Genomic DNA, 17,901 nt, shown 5'->3' with positions numbered 1-17,901 from the left:
TTTATATACATCTCCATTTCTACAACCAATATTGGTGGTAGAGATAGCAATAATAAAATGATAATGATCATAATAGCAGCTTACGTTTATTGAGTATGTACTGAGTTCCAGGAGATGAGTCCAAGAACTTTATATGTGTTATATCATGTAGCCCTCATGGCAATGATAGAGGTTCTTTTATTATCCATTATATTACAGATAAGGAAATTTTACAGATAAGGAAATTGAGCCATGGGGAAATTAAGCAACTTGCCCCAGTCAGCTAGTAAATGGTATAGCCTAGATTCAAACCTAGCTGTTCTGACAGACTTTTTGGGGTTTTCCTTTTAACTTACATAGTTTGATTCCTCTAATATTGTTTGTGTGATCTTGATCTTCTTTCTAGTATTTAGCTGGATTCTTCTGATGGGTTTTTGAGATATTCAGTATCATGTAAATAATAAAAATGTCTAGAATATATAATACATTTATTTATTTATTTATTTATTTATTTATTTATTTATTTATTTATTTTGAGACAGGGCTCGCTTGGTCGCCCAGGCTGGAGAGACCTGGGTGGCATCATCTCGGCTCACTGCAACTTCCACCTCCCGGGTTCAGGTGATTCTCCTGCTCAGCCTTCCAAATACCTGGGATTACAGGTGCCCACCACAACGCCTAGCTAATTTTTGTATTTTTAGTCGAGATGGGGTTTCACCATGTTGGCCAGGCTGGTCTCGAACTCCTGACCTTGGGTGATCTGCCTGCCTCGGCTTTCCGAAGTGCTGGGATTACAGGCATAAGCCACCATGCCGGACCTCAGTTTCATTATTGATAATAGTGGTGACAAGTGGGCACTCTTATATCCTACTTGACTCTAGAGTCAATACTGCTAATGGTTTTGTTTTGTGATATATAATTTTAAATCATTTAAAAAAACCTTTTATTCCTGCTTTATTAGTAGATTTTTTATTAGGAATGGATTTTGCATTTTATCAAGTTTATTTTTAACATCTCAACATAACATGAAATTGGTTAATGTTAATAGATTTGCCTATGTTGAGCCATCATTATATTCCTGGAATGAACTCCTATTAATGTACTTTCTCATTTTCATTGCTAATTTTTTTTTTTTTTTTTTTTTTGAGACGGAGTCTTGCTCTGTTACCCAGGCTGGAGTGCAATGGCGCGATCTCCTGCCCCAGCCTCCAAGTAACTGGGATTACAGGCACTTGCCACCACGCCCAGCTAATTTTTGTATTTTTAGTAGAAACGGGGCTTCACCATGTTGGTCAGGCCGGTCTCGAACTCCTGACCTCAGGTGATCCACCTGCCTCAGCCTCCCAAAGTGCTGGGATTGCAGGCGTGAACCACTGTGCCCAGCTGCTAATATTTTTAATTGCAGATTTTTATTAATTATAGATTATGAAATCCACAACTGTGGTAGTATTACAGCTGTACTTTTTGTGCTTCATTAAGTTTTGCTATTGTTACTTTATTGACTGCTTAAAAAGAACTGAGACTCTTTGCTCTATGCCCTAAAACATTTAAAGTAGCTTAGGAATTGTCTGTTGAAGTCATGATAGAATTCTTCCTTAAAACAATCAGGGCTTTATTTCGTTGTGATTATAGTTTCTTTAAATCTCATTACTGATTTATTTCAGTAGTATCCCAACTATATTATCCCAATTCTCCAATTTACAGTAAATAACTGTTAAATTGGTTTTTTTGAAATGCATCCTTCATTGAGGGCATATAGGTATCAGATGCTGTGTTAGGTGCAGATAACACTTTTGTTCCCCAAATCATCAGTCTGACTTGTACTGGATTATAGAATAAAAACCCAAATTCATTTGTTTGTTAACTGTCTTTTTCACATTCTGTACTGCTTTTCATTTTCCTACAATTTTATACGAATGTCTTTATGTATTGTAGCTATTCTGATCTACTTCCTATTCTTTAAATGCACTTGAACTTTCTTTCCTTTGAGTTCAATTTGATGAAACTGGCTTGTAAGGTTTTTTGTTTTGTTTTGTCTTTTTTTTTTTTTTTTTTTTTGAGACAGGGTCTCACCCTGTCGCCAAGACTGGAGTACAGTGGCACAATCTTGGCTCACTGCAGCCTTGACCTTCTGGGCTCAGGTGGCCTCCCCAGTAGCTGGGACCACAGGCATACACCACCACGCCCGGTTAATTTTTTGTATTATTTGTAGAGTCAGGGTTTTGCCATATTGTCCAGGTTAGTAAGTTTTTTAAAAAGAGATGGAGTCTTGCTGTATTATCCAGGAGTGATCATAGTGCACTACAGCCTTGAAATCCTGGCCTCAAGTGATCCTCCTGCCTTAGCCTCCCAAGTAGCTAGGACTGTAGATGTGTGCCACCAAGTCTGGCTCTATAATATTTTGACCCATCAAAGTCATTCTTGATGTAGCGAACTTTTTTTGAGTATTTGTTGCCCATCATTGGTTCTCTCTTCTTTTAGTAACATACCCTCAGTTCATTTTGGGGAAGCATTATCTGCCAGATATATTTTTTTAATTTAAATAATTTATTGGTCAGCCGTGGTGGCTCATGCCTGTAATTCCAGCACTTTGGGAGGCTGAGGCGAGTGGATCACCTGAGGTCAGGCGTTTGAGACCAGCCTAGCCAACATTGTGAAACCCTGCCTCTACTAAAAATACAAAAATTAGCTGGGTGTGGTGGCGCATGCCTGTAGTCCCAGCTACTCGGGAGGCTGAGGCAGGAGAATTGCTTGAATCCTGGAGGCGGAGGTTGCAGTGAGCTGAGATTGCACCACTGCACTCCATCCTTGGTGATGGAGTGAGACTCCATCTCAAAAATAATAATATGATAATAATAATTTATTGAGACTGGGGATGGTGGCTCATGCCTATAATCCCAGCACTTTGTGAGGCCGAGGCAGGCAGATCACTTGAGGTCAGGACTTCAAGACCAGCCTGGCCAACATGGTGAAATTCCGTCTCTACTAAAAATGCAAAAATTAGCCGGGCATGGTGAGACCATGCCATTTGCACTACAGACTGGGCAACAAGAGTGAAACTCCGTCTTAAAAAATAAATAAAAAAAAAATAATTTATTGAGTTGAAGTTCACATCATGTACATTTAACCATCTTAAAGTGAGCGATTTAGTGGCATTTAGTACTTTCACAGTATTGTGCAACTACCGTCTCTAGTTCCAAAACATTTTCATAATTCCAAAGTAAAATCTTACCAGTTTCTCCATTTTCCCTTCCTCTCCAGCCTCTGGCAACTACTAATCTACTTTCTATCTCTATGCATTTGGCCATCCTGTACATTTCTTATAAATAGAATCATACATTATATAGCCTTTTATATCTGGCATCTTTCAATTGGCAGAATGTTTACAAGGCTCAAATTATAGCATGTATCAGTATTTCATTCCTATTTATGGCTGAATAATATTCCACTGTGTAGATAATATGACATTTTGTTTATTCATTCATATCTTGATGATCATTTGTGTTGTTTCCACTTTTTGGCTATTACGAGTAATGCTCCAGTGAATGTTTGTGTACAAGTTTTCATATGAACACGTGTTTTCAGTTCACTTGGGTATAGATCTAGGAGTCGAATTGTTGGGCCATAAGGAAACTCTGTTTTTAACTTTTTGAGATACCACCAGCAAACTGCTCTTCACAACTGTCTTTCAATTCTTCTTCTTCTTCTTCTTTTTTTTTTTTAAATAGAAACATGATCTTGCTGTGTTGTCTAGCCTGGAGTGTAGTGGCTATTCTCAGGTACAATCATAGCATACTACAGCCTCGAACTCCTGGCCTCCAGCAGTCCTCCCACTTTAACCTGCTAAGTAGCTGGGACTACAGGCACACTGCAGTGCATCTAGCTTGTCTTTCCATTCTTATTTATAATAGTGAGTACCTTATGTTTTGTCTTTTTTTTCTTAATTTTGTTAGCTGATTGTTTTCATTTTTTTCCACTAAAGAATTATCTCTTGGGTTGGGCATGGTGGCTCACACCTGTAATCCCAGCACTTTGGGAGGCCAAAGTGGGAAGATTGCCTGAGTCCAGGAGTTTGAGACCAGCCTGGACAACACGGTGAGACCTCTGTCTCTAAAAAAGAAAAAGAAGAATAATCTCTCTGAGATATCAATCCTGTTGTTTTTGAATTTTTCTCATTTACCAATTTCCCTTCCCTTCCCCTTCCCCTTTTCCTTCCTTCTTTCCTTCTTTATTTAGAGACAGGGTCTCTGTTGACCAGGCTGTAGTGTAGTAGCATGATCTTGACTCACTGCAGCCTTGACCTCCTGCGCGCAAGGGATCATCCCACCTCATCCTGCTGAGTAGATGGGACCACATCATGTGCCACCATGCCTGGCTAATTTTTTGTATTTTTTGTAGAGATGGGGTTTCTCCATGTTGTGCAGGCTGATCTTGAACTCCTGAGCTCAAGTGATCCGCCCACCTTGGCCTCCCAAAGCGTTGGGATTACAGGTGTTAGCCAGCGTGCCCAGCCTAATATTCTTAAAGTTTATTTTGTTTTTCTAATTTTGAATTGAATTATTAATATATTTAATTTTTTTAAGAGACTTTGTCTCACCTTATTGCCCAGGCTGGAGTGCAGTGGTGCACTTATAGCTCACAGCTTTGAACTTCTGAGCTCAAGTGATCCTCCCACCCAAGCCTAAGTTGCTGGGACCACAGTCGTGTACCACCATGCCCAGATAATTTTTAAACATTTTGTCAAGGCAATGTCTTGCTATGTTGCTCAGGCTGGTCTTGAACTCCTGGCCTAAAGCTTCCTCCCACCTTGGCCTCTTAAAATGTTGGGATTATAGGAGTGAGCCACCACACCTGGCTTTCAGTTAATTCTTACTTAGAACTGGAGCATTTGAGTCTTTATATATTTATTTGAGTCAACTTTGACTACATTCCCTTGATTTTGATATATGTTTCTTTTATATAACTTTCTAGATAATTTGTAACTCCTTTCCCCTTCCTCTCTTTGTCTGAGAAACTTAGTTTCCAAAAATTTAGGTTTTGCCTTGTTTTGGATTTCTTTAAAAATGCTTTTTGAAAATTTGCACTGATAGGCCAGGGGCAGAGGCTCACGCCTGTAATCCCAGCACTTTGGGAGGCCGAGGTGGGCTGATCACCTGAGGTCAGGAAAGCGAGACCATCCTGGCCAACACAGTGAAACCCCAGCTGTACTAAAAATACAAAAAAAATTAGCTGGATGTGGTGGCAGCCACCTGTAGTCCCAGTTACTTGGGAGGCTGAGGCAGGAGAGTCGCTTGAACCTGGGAGGCGGAGGTTGCAGTGAGCCGAGATTGCGCCACTGCACTCCAGCCTGGGTGACAGAGTGAGACTCTGTCTCAAAAAGGAAAAAAAAAATTTGCATGATAATACATGCATATATAAGAAATTCAAATTTATGCAGTGAAGAGCAAATATCTTTCCTACCCCAGCTCCCAGTAACCCAATTCTCCTTCTCCCAGAGGCAACTAGTGTTCCTAGGTTTTAAAAAAATGTTTTCAGCATTTATTCCATGCATTTATGAACATGCTATATGAATATATAAACCCTTTTTAATATAGTTATGTTACTGTATATGAACTATTACAGTATACACAAATACTTTACATATTTTTCTTTTTTAACAGTGTATCTTGGAGATTGCTCCATTTTAGTTGTTTTGTGAATACTTTTTGGTTTCACTACTTTCTGGCTAGAACTGTGGTCTATAATTATGTGTATATTTTTGAATTATTTGTTAGATAATAGTCAATTTGAAAATATTTTCCACTGGTACTTAAAAAGACCATATTTTAGGATATGGATAATATTTTAGATTAGATTTATCATCTTGGATTACATAGATGACTTCAGGACATCCATGAAACCTTTGGAAATTTGCTCATTTTTATGAGTATGAGCATGAGTTTTATTCTTTTTTTTTTTTTGAAATAGAGTCTTCCTGTGTCACCAGGCTGGAGTGCAGTGGCATGATCTTGGCTCACTGTAACCTCTGCCTCTCGGGTTCAAGCCATTCTCCTGGCTCAGCCTCCCAAGTAGCTGGGATTACAGGCGTCCACTACCATGCCCACCTAATTTTTGTATTTTTATTAGAGACGGGGTTTCACCATGTTGGCCAGGATGGTCTTGATCTCCTGACCTCGAGATCTGCCCGCTTCAGCTTCCCAAAGTGCTGGGATTACAGGCGTGAGCCACTGCACCCGGCCCGATCATGAGTTTTATTCTTTGGGGAGTCACGGTCTACAGCTTTTATCAGATTCTCAAAGGAATTCATGGTCTACCAGTAGATTTAAGGACTGGTGGTTTATATACCGTTGTACTTTGCCTTATTTGTCAAGTACTGGCATATACCTTAGAGATACTGTGGTTTGGTTCCAGACCACTGCAATAAAGCGAAAAGTACAGTAAAGCAAATAAATCACAGTAAAGCCAATGTCATAGTAAAGCAAGTCATACAGTTTTTTTGGTTTCTCAGTGTATATAAAGGTTATGTGTACCGTATACTGTAGTCTGTTAAGTGTACAATAGCATTATGCCTAGAAAAGCAATGTATGTACCTTAATTAAAAAATACTTTTTTTTTTTGCTAAAAAATGCTGTGAGTCCTCTGAGCCTTCAAAGAGTTGTAATCTTTTTGCTCATGGAGGGTCTTGCCTTGATGTTATTGGCTGCTGACTGATCAGGATGGGGGTTGCTGAAAGGTTGGGATTACCTTGGCAATTTATTAAAATAAGACAACAGTGAAGTTTGCTGCATTGATTGGCTCCTCCTTTCATGAATGATTTCTCTGTAGCATGCAATGTTGTTCGATAGCATTTTACCCACAGTAGAACTTCTTTCAAAATTCAAAAGGAGTCAGTCCTCTCTAACTCTGCTACTGCATTATCAATTAAATTTATGTAATATTCTAATCCTTTGTTGTCATTTCAGTAATATTCACAGCATCTTCACCAGGAATATCTTTCATTTCAATAAACTACTTTCTTTGCTCATCCGTAAGAAGCAACTCCTCATCCGTTAAAATTTTATCATGAGATTGCTGCATTCAGTCACATCTTCGGGCTCCACTTCTAATTCTACTTCTCTTGCTATTTCCACCACGTCTGCAGTTACTTCCTCCACTGAAGTCTTGAACCTCTCAAAGTCATCCGTAGGGGTTAGAATCAGATTCTTCCAAACTCTTGTTAATATTGATACTTTGGCCGTTTCCCCATGAACCATGGATGCTCTTAATGGCATCTACAATGGTGAATCCTTTCCAGAACATTTTCTATTGACTTTACCCAGATCTCAGAGGAATCACTATCTGTGGCAGCTATAGCCTTACAAAATGTATTTCTTAAATACTAAGACTTGAAAGTAGAAATGACTTCTTTATCCATGTGCTGCAGAATGGATGTTGTGTTTAGTAGGCATGAACACAACATGAATCTCCTTGTACATCTCCAGTAGAGCTCTTGAGTGACTAGGTGCATTGTCAGTGAACAGTAATGTTTTGAAAGGAAACTTTTTTCTGAGCTGTAGGTCTTAACAGTGGGCTTAAAATATTTAGTAAACTGTGTAGTAAACAGATGTGCTGTCATGCAGGCTTCGTTGTTGGATTAGTAGAGCACAGGGAGAGTAGGTTTATAATAATTCTTAGGTGCCCTAGGTTTTTCAGAATGTAAAAGAGCATTGGCTTCAACTTTAAGTCCACCAGCTTCATTAGCCCTTAGCAAGAGACTCAGCCTGTCCTTTGAAGGCAGGTATTGAATTATTTCTAGCTATGAAAGTCCTAGATGGCATCTTCCAATAGAAGGCTGTTTTGTCCACATTGAAAATCTGTTGTTTAATGTAACTACTTTCATCAGTTACCTTAGGTAGATATTCTGGATAACTTTGTGCAGCTTCTACATCAGCACTTGCTGCTTCACCTTGCACTTTTATGTTGTGGAGACAGGTTCTTTCCTTAAGCCTCATGAGTGAACCTCTGCTAGCTTCAAACTCTTCTGCATTTTCCTTACCTCTCTCAGCCTTCATAGAATTGAAGAGAGGGCCTTGGTCTGGCTTAGGCTTTGGTTTAAGGGAATATTGTGGCTGGTTTGATATTCCATCCAGACCACTTAAACTTTCTCCATATCAGGAAAAAGGCGATTTCACTTCTTTATCATTTATGTATTCATTGGAGTGGCTCTCTTGGTTTCTTTAAGAACTTTCCCTTTGCATTGCAACTTGGCTAACTGGCGCAAGAGGCTTAGCTTTTGGCCTGCCTTCCTCACTAAACTTAATCATTTCTGGCTTTTGATTTAAAGTGAGGGACATGGTGTCTTCCTTTGTCTTGAACACTTAGAGGCAATTGTAGGGTTATTAGTTGGCCTAATTTCAATATTGTTGTGTCTTAGGCAATAGGGAGTCCCAAGGGTAGGGAGACTGGGGAATGGTTGGTTGGTAGAGCAGTCAGAACACGTACAATTTATCGATTAAGTTTGCCATCTTATATGGGTGTGCTTTGTGGCACCCCCAAACAATTACAATAATAACAATCAAAGCTTACTGATTACAGGTTACCATAACAGTTATAATAATAATGAAAAGTTTGAAATATTGTAAGAATTACCAAAATGTGACACAGATACATGAAGTGAACACGTACTTTTGGAAAAATGGCACCAATACACTTGCTTAAATGAGGGTTGTCATAAACCTTCAATTTGTAAAAAAGATGCAGTATCTGTACAGCACAGTAAAGTCAAGTGCAATAAATGAGGTATGGCTGTATTTAAGTCTCTATTACTGTGGTTGCCATTCTTCCTATATTTTCTGTGGTTTCTGCTTCATTGTTTTATAACTCTGCTTGTAGTAAAATAAAACTGTTTGTGACAGTTTTATTAGTGATTATACTGTTCATCATTACCAAGTAACCCTTTTTGTCCCATTTATTACCTAATAGATGATACTTTTTCTGTTTGCATTTGTTTGTTATATCATTACCCTACATTTTATCTTCAACATTTTGAAATCACTTGTTTTAGATCCATCACTTAGGATATACATTTAAAAAATGATTTACTTATTAGATTTATAGTTATATACATTTAATTTATAGCAGAGATTATAAATTTTGGGCCATAACTACTTTCATATATGTTTTATTCAGTTAGCATATAGGTTATTATTATTTCACATCAGTCTTTATCTTTTGGTTTTAATAGGTGAATTTTACAGATGTTGATGTAGTAGCTGTGCTCGGTCTTACAGCTAACCTTTAGTCTCTGTTTTACCTTTTTTTTTTTTTTGAAACGGAGTCTCATTGTGTTGCCCAGGCTGGAGTGCAGTGGCACGATCTTGGCTTACCGTAACCTCCGCCTCCTGGGTTCACACCATTCTCCTGCCTCAGCCTCCCGAGTAGCTGGGACTACAGGTGCCCGCCACCACGCCCAGCTAATTTTTTTGTATTTTTAGTAGAAATGGGGTTTCACCGTGTTAGCCAGGATGGTCTCAATCTCCTGACCTCGTGATCCGCCCACCTTGGCCTCCCAAAGTGCTGGGATTACAGGTATGAGCCACCGCGCCCGGCCTTCTGTTTTACCTTTTTAATACTTGCTTGTTTTCTTTATTTCCTGTTGTTAGATGGCCTCTGTTTCTTTGATTCATTTCCTGTTCTGTCTTTGTATAATTTTGGAAAATATATGGATTTACCCAGATGACTAGACAGCAGTAATTAACCAGAAATGGAAATGAGGAAATTCCATTCATAGTAATCACAAAATCAAAAATACTTAAGAATCAACAGAAAAGCACAGGATTTATATGAAGAAAATCTAAAATAGGATAGGAACAAATAGAAAGGCATACTTTGTCCTTGGATGAACAAATTTCATAAAAATGTCTATTTTCTGAAAGTACATAAATCTAATGCAATTCAGCTTGGAACCTCAATAGTGTGTTGGAAGGGATGGCATATAATTGAATAAAATAATCTTTTTTTTTTTTTTTTTTGAGATGGAGTCTCCCTCTGTCGCCAGGCTGGAGTGCAGTCGTGTGATCTCGGCTCACTGCAACCTCCACCTCCCGGGTTCGAGCGATTCTCCTGCCTCTGCCTCCCAAGTAGCTGGGACTACAGGCGCGCACCACCACTACTGGCTAATTTTTGTATTTTTATTAGAGACGGGGTTTCACCATGTTGGCAAGGATGGTCTCCATCTCTTGACCTCGTGATCCTCCCACCTCGACCTCCAAAAGTGCTGGGATTACAGACGTGAGCCACCGTGCCTGGCCTGAATAAAATCATCTTAAACTTTTGGGACTTGCCTTACCAGTCATCAGAACATTTATACATTTATAAGGCTATTGTAATCAAGTCACTGTTGTAAGAATAGACAAGTGGACCAGAATAGAGAATCCAGAAATAGATCCTATTAGTGGAAAAGTGAATTATTTTGTTGTTTAGATCTTCTGTTTTCTTATTTTTGTTCACTTGATCCATCTTGTACTAAGAGTGGTATATTCATGTCTCACGTTATTAGTGTTTCTATTTATGTTTCCTTGCATCTCCTGTAGTTTTTGCTTTATAAAAGCTGTGGCTGTGCTATTTTGTTTTAAAATAATGCCTGGCTAATTCTTTTGCTTTTTAAAGTAATTTCATCTCTTTGCTCGGAGGTCTTTAGGATTTTATCTTTATCTTTGAAATATAATAGTTTTACTAGGCTATTTCTTGGAGTTGATTGTCTGGGTTAATTTTCTCAAGTACCTTGTATGTTGATTCAGATATTTTTTCTATTTTAGAAAGTTTTCTTGCATTGTAGCTATAAAACCAGCTCTGTTTTTGTTTGTTTTGTATTTTTCTTCCTCATGTAATCCAATAATATGAATATTATTCTTTTTTCTTATCTTTTTCTAATTATTTCTCTCACCCTTTTTATTTTTCTTTATGTCATTGAGTCTACTCTTCCTTGAACACTTTTATAATTCATTCTTCATTGCTGAGATAATTTTGCCTCTTTCTTCATATTTCTTTCCTGAGTTCAATTACCTCTTTCCCTTTCTTTCTTCCTTTCCTTTTCTTCTTTTTCTTTCTTTTTGTCTATTTCTGCTTTCAGTTTTTGAATTTTTGATTCAGGATTTTTCATATCATAATATGTTTCAGTTTATTTAATTTTGTTTGGATTGTTAACTTACACTTTGCTTTGTTGTCATCAGGGAATTTCCCTCAATTGATAAATGTAAAATTTAATTTTGTTTTGTTTTCTGCAATAGCTCTGTATGCACTTGAGTTTTCTCATGTTCGTTTTTGTGGTATCGAGTATTTTATAATATTCTTAATTTAATTGCATTCTCTTCAGTCAATATAGCAAAGTCCAAATACAATAGCAGAAATTTTGTTTGTTTTACTTGAGGAAAGGGTTGTTCTGTCTTCAATTTTATGGGTCTATTTTGCCTTGCAGGACACTAAATATTTCCCCTTTTTCTTCTTTTACCCTTCACCACTCAGTTGTTAAAGCATGCTTCTCTTCCTTTTTGCTTTTTCTTTCCTCTGCATTTCAACAAATGCTTATTTAACACTTGTCTTTTTAAATTGCACCTGCTCTCTTAAACCGTGCCTTCTGCTTTAAATTAAATGTACTTTAAAATCTCTTCCCTGTAGTCTGTGCTCTGATCTGCCCAGATACTTTTCCAGTGTTTTCAGATACGGTGTGGATTTAATCTTTCTGGGAGTCACTCCAAATCATTTTTAGCCCCCTTCACTAGCCTTTCTCCTCTGTCTTTTCTGCAGTTTTTCTTAGTCTGCCTTTGTTTGCCACAAAGCCTTATGGCTGGATGGAGGTGAAAGCATGTACCCTGGATTGGTTGACTTTTTCTCTTTTTTATTTACAATTATTTGCTATTTTGGCATTCTGTATCTTCAAGTTATGCTACAGGTGTGGTTTGGTGTAGAATTTAATTTTTCCTTCTTGTTTTTCTTAAATTTTGGGCAGATAGCTATGCAGCTGCCATTGTCTTCAACTATGTAGAAGTCCTGGATTACTTAATAAATGGTGGTGGCATAACTAGCCTTCTACCTGGAAACAATAAAATTGGACTCAGCTTGTCCTATATAGAGTGTATTAAACTTCCAGATGAATGTAGAATTTATTTTAATTCCAGATGGACTAAAGACTCAGGTTTTTAAAAAAAAAATCTCAAGAATATCAAGGTGGTTTTGTATAGGTGATTACCTATATAATCTAGAATTCATGTGGAATCTGGGTGTGAGAGTGGGGCAGGGATACTCTTTTGACCAAGAATGGAAAACAGAAGCTATAAAATAAGAGATCTGTGTGTATGTAAAAGATAGATTTAGAAGAAATATTTGCAATGTTGAGGACAGACTGTGATAAAATACAAAAAACTTTTACAAGTTGACAAGATAACAAAATAGGAGAATGCATGAATAAATATTTCCCAGAAGAGCATATCCAGATGACCAACAAACGTAAGATGTTCAGATTTATTAGTAATCAGAGAAATACAAATTAGAGTAACAACATATCCCTATACAGCTATCAAACTGGCCAAATTTAAAACAGCAAAATTACATATGGCTTATGTGGGAAGGGATGGAGGTAAATAAGGCACTTTTATGTCCTCTGTACAATGCTGGTGTTTAATACCAAATGAAGTCAGGGTGGGATGGAGGATCATGATTTTCCCCCCTCTTAAGTGCATACTTTACAAATATCTTAGGAAGATGAATTAAGCATAGTAATCATAAACTTGTGAAGGCAAGTGTCATCAGATTTTATATTTAGAATTTACCAGGGCATAATGAGATACAAGAAACTCCTTTTAATTACTGTAGTCTGGGATCTTTATCATTGGAGTGCTTTCTTGAAGATCTGCCTGTGTCATGAAAATTAAATTCCGTTCAGTGATTGAGGTTTTTCTCTATTACCAGCTATTATAAGTGACATTCTGAGGACTTGCTTGAGAGACACCTTCCCTGCAATATTTTGTAATTAAAAATTTTGTGTATATATAAAAAATATATGTCAATGCATCTTATTTCTGATGCATTTCAAAATAAACTACAGATGTCTGTTTACTTCCCTCAAATATACTTCAGCTTGCATATCATTATTCAGTATTTGTTGAGGCAAAATTTACATGCAGTGAGATGTAAAAATCTCAAGTGCACTTTCACTGAGTTTTGTAATTTTTATTTTCTTATGTAGAGACGAGATCTCACTGTGTTGTCCAGGCAGGTCTCAAACTCCTGAGCTCAAGCAGTCCTCCTGCCTTGGCGTCCCTGAATGTTAGGATTATGGGCGTGAGCCACCGTGCCCAGCCCACTAGGTTTTAACAAATGCGCAACCTGTGTATTCCACACCAGTATTGAGACATAGAATATTATCTCAAGAAGTGTCCTCATGCTCCTCACAGTCAGTTCATGCTGTCACCCTCTAGAGGCAACCACTATTTTGATTGAAGTATTTTTATGGTCTTATGTTTTCTTTTGGATAAATCTTTAGAAGAGGAATTGTTGGGTCATAGGGTTAGATATATGTTTCGTTTTATGAGAAACTGCCAGCCACCTTTCCAAAGTGGGTGTTCCATTCTACAATTATGAGTCCCAGAGTTTTTGGCTCAGGGAACTAGAAGGATGGAGTTACCATTTATTGAGAGAAAGAAGTCTACAGGAGGGACAGGTTTGGATGGGGTGGTGGTACTGGTAGAATAGGAGCTCAGTTTTGGATATGTTAATTTTGAGATATCCAACCATAACCAAAACTGTTAGATAGCCATGTGGAGGGGCCAAGTAGGCAATTGTGTATATGAATTTGGATTTAGGGAGAAGGCCTGGGTTGGAGATAAAAAATTGGGAGTCATCAGCATGTAGAACCCACTGTTACACTGACAATGGAATCAGAACTGAATGGAAAAGGTACATCTGAAGAAATTACTGTTTTTTAAAATAAACTTTTTTTTTTTTTTTTGAGACGGAGTCTCGCTCTGTCACCCAGGCTGGAGTGCAGTGGCGCGATCTCGGCTCACTGCAACCTCCGCCTCCCAGGTTCAAGCGATTCTCCTGCCTCAGCCTCCCAAGTAGCTGGGACTAGAGGTATGTGCCACCATGCCTGGCTAATTTTTGTATTTTTAGTAGAGATGGGGTTTCATCATGTTGGCCAGGCTTGTCTTGAACTCCTGGCCTCAAGTGATCTGCCCACTTCTGCCTCCCAAAGTGTTGGGATTACAGGCGTGAGCCACCGCACCCGGCTGCATTTCACCAGTTTGAAATCATTAATTGTAATGTAAGATGAAAGTTTGGAAACATTTTATGAGTCCTCTGTATGTTTTTGACTGTTTTCTCTTCTCCCTTTGCAGGACTAATGGCTGAAGGATAAATCAACATGGCAACTATGATTCCACCAGTGAAGCTGAAATGGCTTGAACACTTGAACAGCTCCTGGATTACAGAGGACAGTGAATCTATTGCTACAAGAGAGGGAGTTGCTGTTCTGTATTCTAAACTGGTTAGCAATAAGGAAGTAGTACCTTTGCCCCAACAAGTTTTATGCCTCAAAGGACCACAGTTGCCAGACTTTGAACGTGAGTCTCTTTCAAGTGATGAGCAGGACCACTATTTGGATGCCCTTCTTAGCAGCCAGCTAGCATTGGCAAAGATGGTATGTTCAGATTCCCCATTTGCTGGGGCACTTAGAAAACGACTGCTTGTACTCCAGCGTGTCTTTTATGCACTTTCTAATAAATACCATGACAAAGGCAAGGTGAAGCAGCAGCAGCATTCTCCGGAGAGCAGTTCTGGTTCAGCAGATGTCCATTCTGTTAGTGAACGCCCCCGGTCAAGCACTGATGCACTTATAGAAATGGGTGTTCGAACTGGTCTAAGTTTATTATTTGCGCTTCTAAGACAAAGTTGGATGATGCCTGTGTCAGGACCTGGTCTCAGTCTTTGCAACGATGTCATTCATACTGCAATTGAAGTTGTGAGCTCTTTGCCACCATTATCATTAGCAAATGAAAGCAAGATTCCTCCTATGGGCTTGGACTGCTTATCGCAAGTAACAACATTTCTTAAAGGAGTCACTATTCCTAATTCTGGGGCAGACACTTTAGGTCGTAGATTAGCTTCTGAGTTGCTGCTTGGTTTGGCAGCTCAACGAGGCTCATTGCGATATCTTCTTGAATGGATAGAAATGGCTTTGGGGGCTTCGGCAGTTGTACACACCATGGAGAAAAGCAAACTACTCTCAAGCCAGGAAGGAATGATCAGCTTTGACTGCTTTATGACCATATTAATGCAGATGAGGCGTTCTTTGGTACGTACTATAAGTGTCAACTTTAAAGTTCATAATAGTTTTTGGAAAAGTCAATGCAGTTTTTAATGAATTGGTGGTAATAGTGAATGGTTTGAGACTTTTGGTGATTGTTGAGTTAATTAAATATTTCATATACTTGGAGTGAAGAAACTTATGCATGTTGATAATATATGGTTGGTACAGTGTTAAGACTACTGCATCAGGAGTCAGGTTTATTGTTTTAGCTTTGTGGATTCTCATGTGAACTAGGGAAATTCATCTAACTTTATGTTTTAGCTAACTTATGAAAAATGAGAGATTTTGGCTAGTGATCAGGAGGTCTTTAGAAAAAAAAACCTCTTATTTTCATCTTTCCCAATTTATATTAAACATTTACTATATGCCAAGTACTATTCTACGCCTTGGGGCAACAGCCTTGAGGATACAGTTTCCGCCCCCATGGAGCTAACAGCCTAGTAGAGGAGTCAGATAATAAATATATAATTTCAGGTAGTGAAAATTTCTAAGAAGAAAAATAGGGAAAGGGAATAGAGACTGGTAGACTTAGGACAGAGGTTGGGAGGTGAAAAGTTGCTGTTTTAGTTAATGTGGTCAGGGAATGACTCTCTGAGTTGTGACATTAAAGTAGAGACCAGAATGAAGGGAAGTGATGAGCTAAGGAAAGATCTGTGAAGAGCCTGTTGTCAGAGGAAATAATTATTTGACTATCATAACCTTGGATACAACATTAAAGAATAAATAATAAAATAGTGTAGTATAATCAATTTCAAGAATTTGTAAGACTGAAATATACCTTTGTGAAAACCAAGAATAAAAATTCAAATGTTAAAATACAAATTTAGGCTGGGTGCGGTGTCTCATGCCTGTAATCCCAGCACTTTGGGAAGCTCAGGAGGGTGGATCACTTGAGGCCAGGAGTTCGAAACCAGCCTGGCCAGCATGGTGAAACCCCATCTCTACTAAAAATACAAAAATTATCCAGGTGTGGTTGTGCACACCTGTAATCCTAGCTACTTGGGAGGCTGAGGCAGGAGAATTGCTTGAACCCAGGAGACGGAGGTTGCAGTGAGCAGAGATCATGCCTCCTGGGCAACAGAGCGAGAATCTGTCTCAAAAATAAAATAAAATAAAAAATAAAATACAAATTTAAAATATTAAGACTCAAACACTTAAAAGCTGACTTAATTTTAATTAGGTTACATTGATCAAGTCTTTTTTTTTTTTTTTTTTTTTTTTTTTGAGACGGAGTCTAGCTCTGTCACCCAGGCGGGAGTGCAGTGGTGTGATCTCCACTCACTGCAACCTCTGCCTCCTGGGTTCAAGTGATTCTCCTGCCTCAGCCTCCCGAGTAGCTGGGATTACAGGTGTGCACTACCATGCCCGGCTAATTTTTGTACTTTTAGTAGAGACGGGGTTTCACCATGTTGACCATAGCTGGTCTGGAACTCCTGACCTCAGGTGATCTGCCCACCTTGGCCTCCCACACTGCTGGGATTACAGGTGTGAGCCACCACACCCGGCCTACATTGATTAGTCTTTTCGGTATCCTTTGTTACCAGATGTCAACCAACAAATCTATTTAGTTAAAATAACTAAAAATGTCACTTATAAATGATATATGTATATTTCAAGTCTCCCCCTACCCCCAACAAGTAGAAAGCTTTTGGACAGGAGTGTCTCATAAAATCCAATTATGTTGAATTTATTTTCAAACCAGGGACATTTAAGTTTTCACCTACTTTTTGCATTTATGAACTAAATGGTAAATATTGGGTCATTTTTTACAATTTTATCATAGGTAAGTACTTGGGGATTTTAGATCATAAGATCTATGAAAATTTGAATTTCTTACTGTTACATAAAAATAAATAAGAAAAGCATGCCGTGCTTTGTTTGGGATATGGAATGTTGACATGGGTTCTGTGTTCTTCACTTGAGGTGCCCAGGGATGCAATGATGTAATAATTAGGAAAGGCTTTAGGGACCAGCTGTGGGAGGCGTGTAGGCCTCTTTGTGTTTTCTTATTCAATATTCAAATCCTCTCATTTGCACATGTTTTTCTAACTTTGTTTTCTGATTCTTAATACTTTCTGGTAACATCCTCTTATGTTATACTCCTTTCAAGTCTGTAAAGTGATTTATTGACCTAAAATAATATATTTAATATATATATATTAAAACAATAAAATAATGTATTTATGGTCACGTTAATATTTCTGTAAGAAGTCACTTAATTCCTCATTTTACGGGTTATTTATTTTGCATTACCTTTGTTACAAAACAGATATTAATCATTGCACAATATAGTTATATGATTAAATGTTTGCCATTGGTGTGTTTGAACAAAATGCTAGTTACCTTGAGGCAGAAGCCTCTTCCTCGAGGACCTTACCTTCTAAGGCCTTATTCTATAATATTGCTCCTTAATGGGAAGAGGGTACCCCAGAAAATAGATTTCTTTTCTCAGTGTCCATTTAGCCTCATTGTCTAGGCTTGTATGCATATTTGATAATTGACTGGATAGTTTAAATATTTTTCCTTTTTCCTTTTTTTTTTTTTGAGATGGAGTTTTGCTCTTGTTGCCCAGGCTGGAA

General features: G+C 38.1%; 1 protein-coding gene across 1 annotated transcript in view; it reads left to right on the top strand.

Moving 5' to 3' along the window:
- The window catches only part of HERC1 (HECT and RLD domain containing E3 ubiquitin protein ligase family member 1), a 230,944-nt gene that overhangs the window by 45,744 nt on the left and 167,299 nt on the right, over positions 1-17,901 (top strand). The window contains exon 2 of the mRNA XM_034938907.3: positions 14,352-15,307. Within this exon, the coding sequence (XP_034794798.2) occupies positions 14,378-15,307 (930 nt within the window). The 5' untranslated portion in view covers positions 14,352-14,377. The remainder of the gene's footprint in view (positions 1-14,351; positions 15,308-17,901) is intronic.

Source organism: Pan paniscus, chromosome 16 (assembly GCF_029289425.2).
Source record: "Pan paniscus chromosome 16, NHGRI_mPanPan1-v2.0_pri, whole genome shotgun sequence".
NCBI lineage: Eukaryota > Metazoa > Chordata > Mammalia > Primates > Hominidae > Pan > Pan paniscus.
Note: the sequence above shows the minus strand (reverse complement) of the source record. Positions and strands in the feature narration are given on the sequence as shown.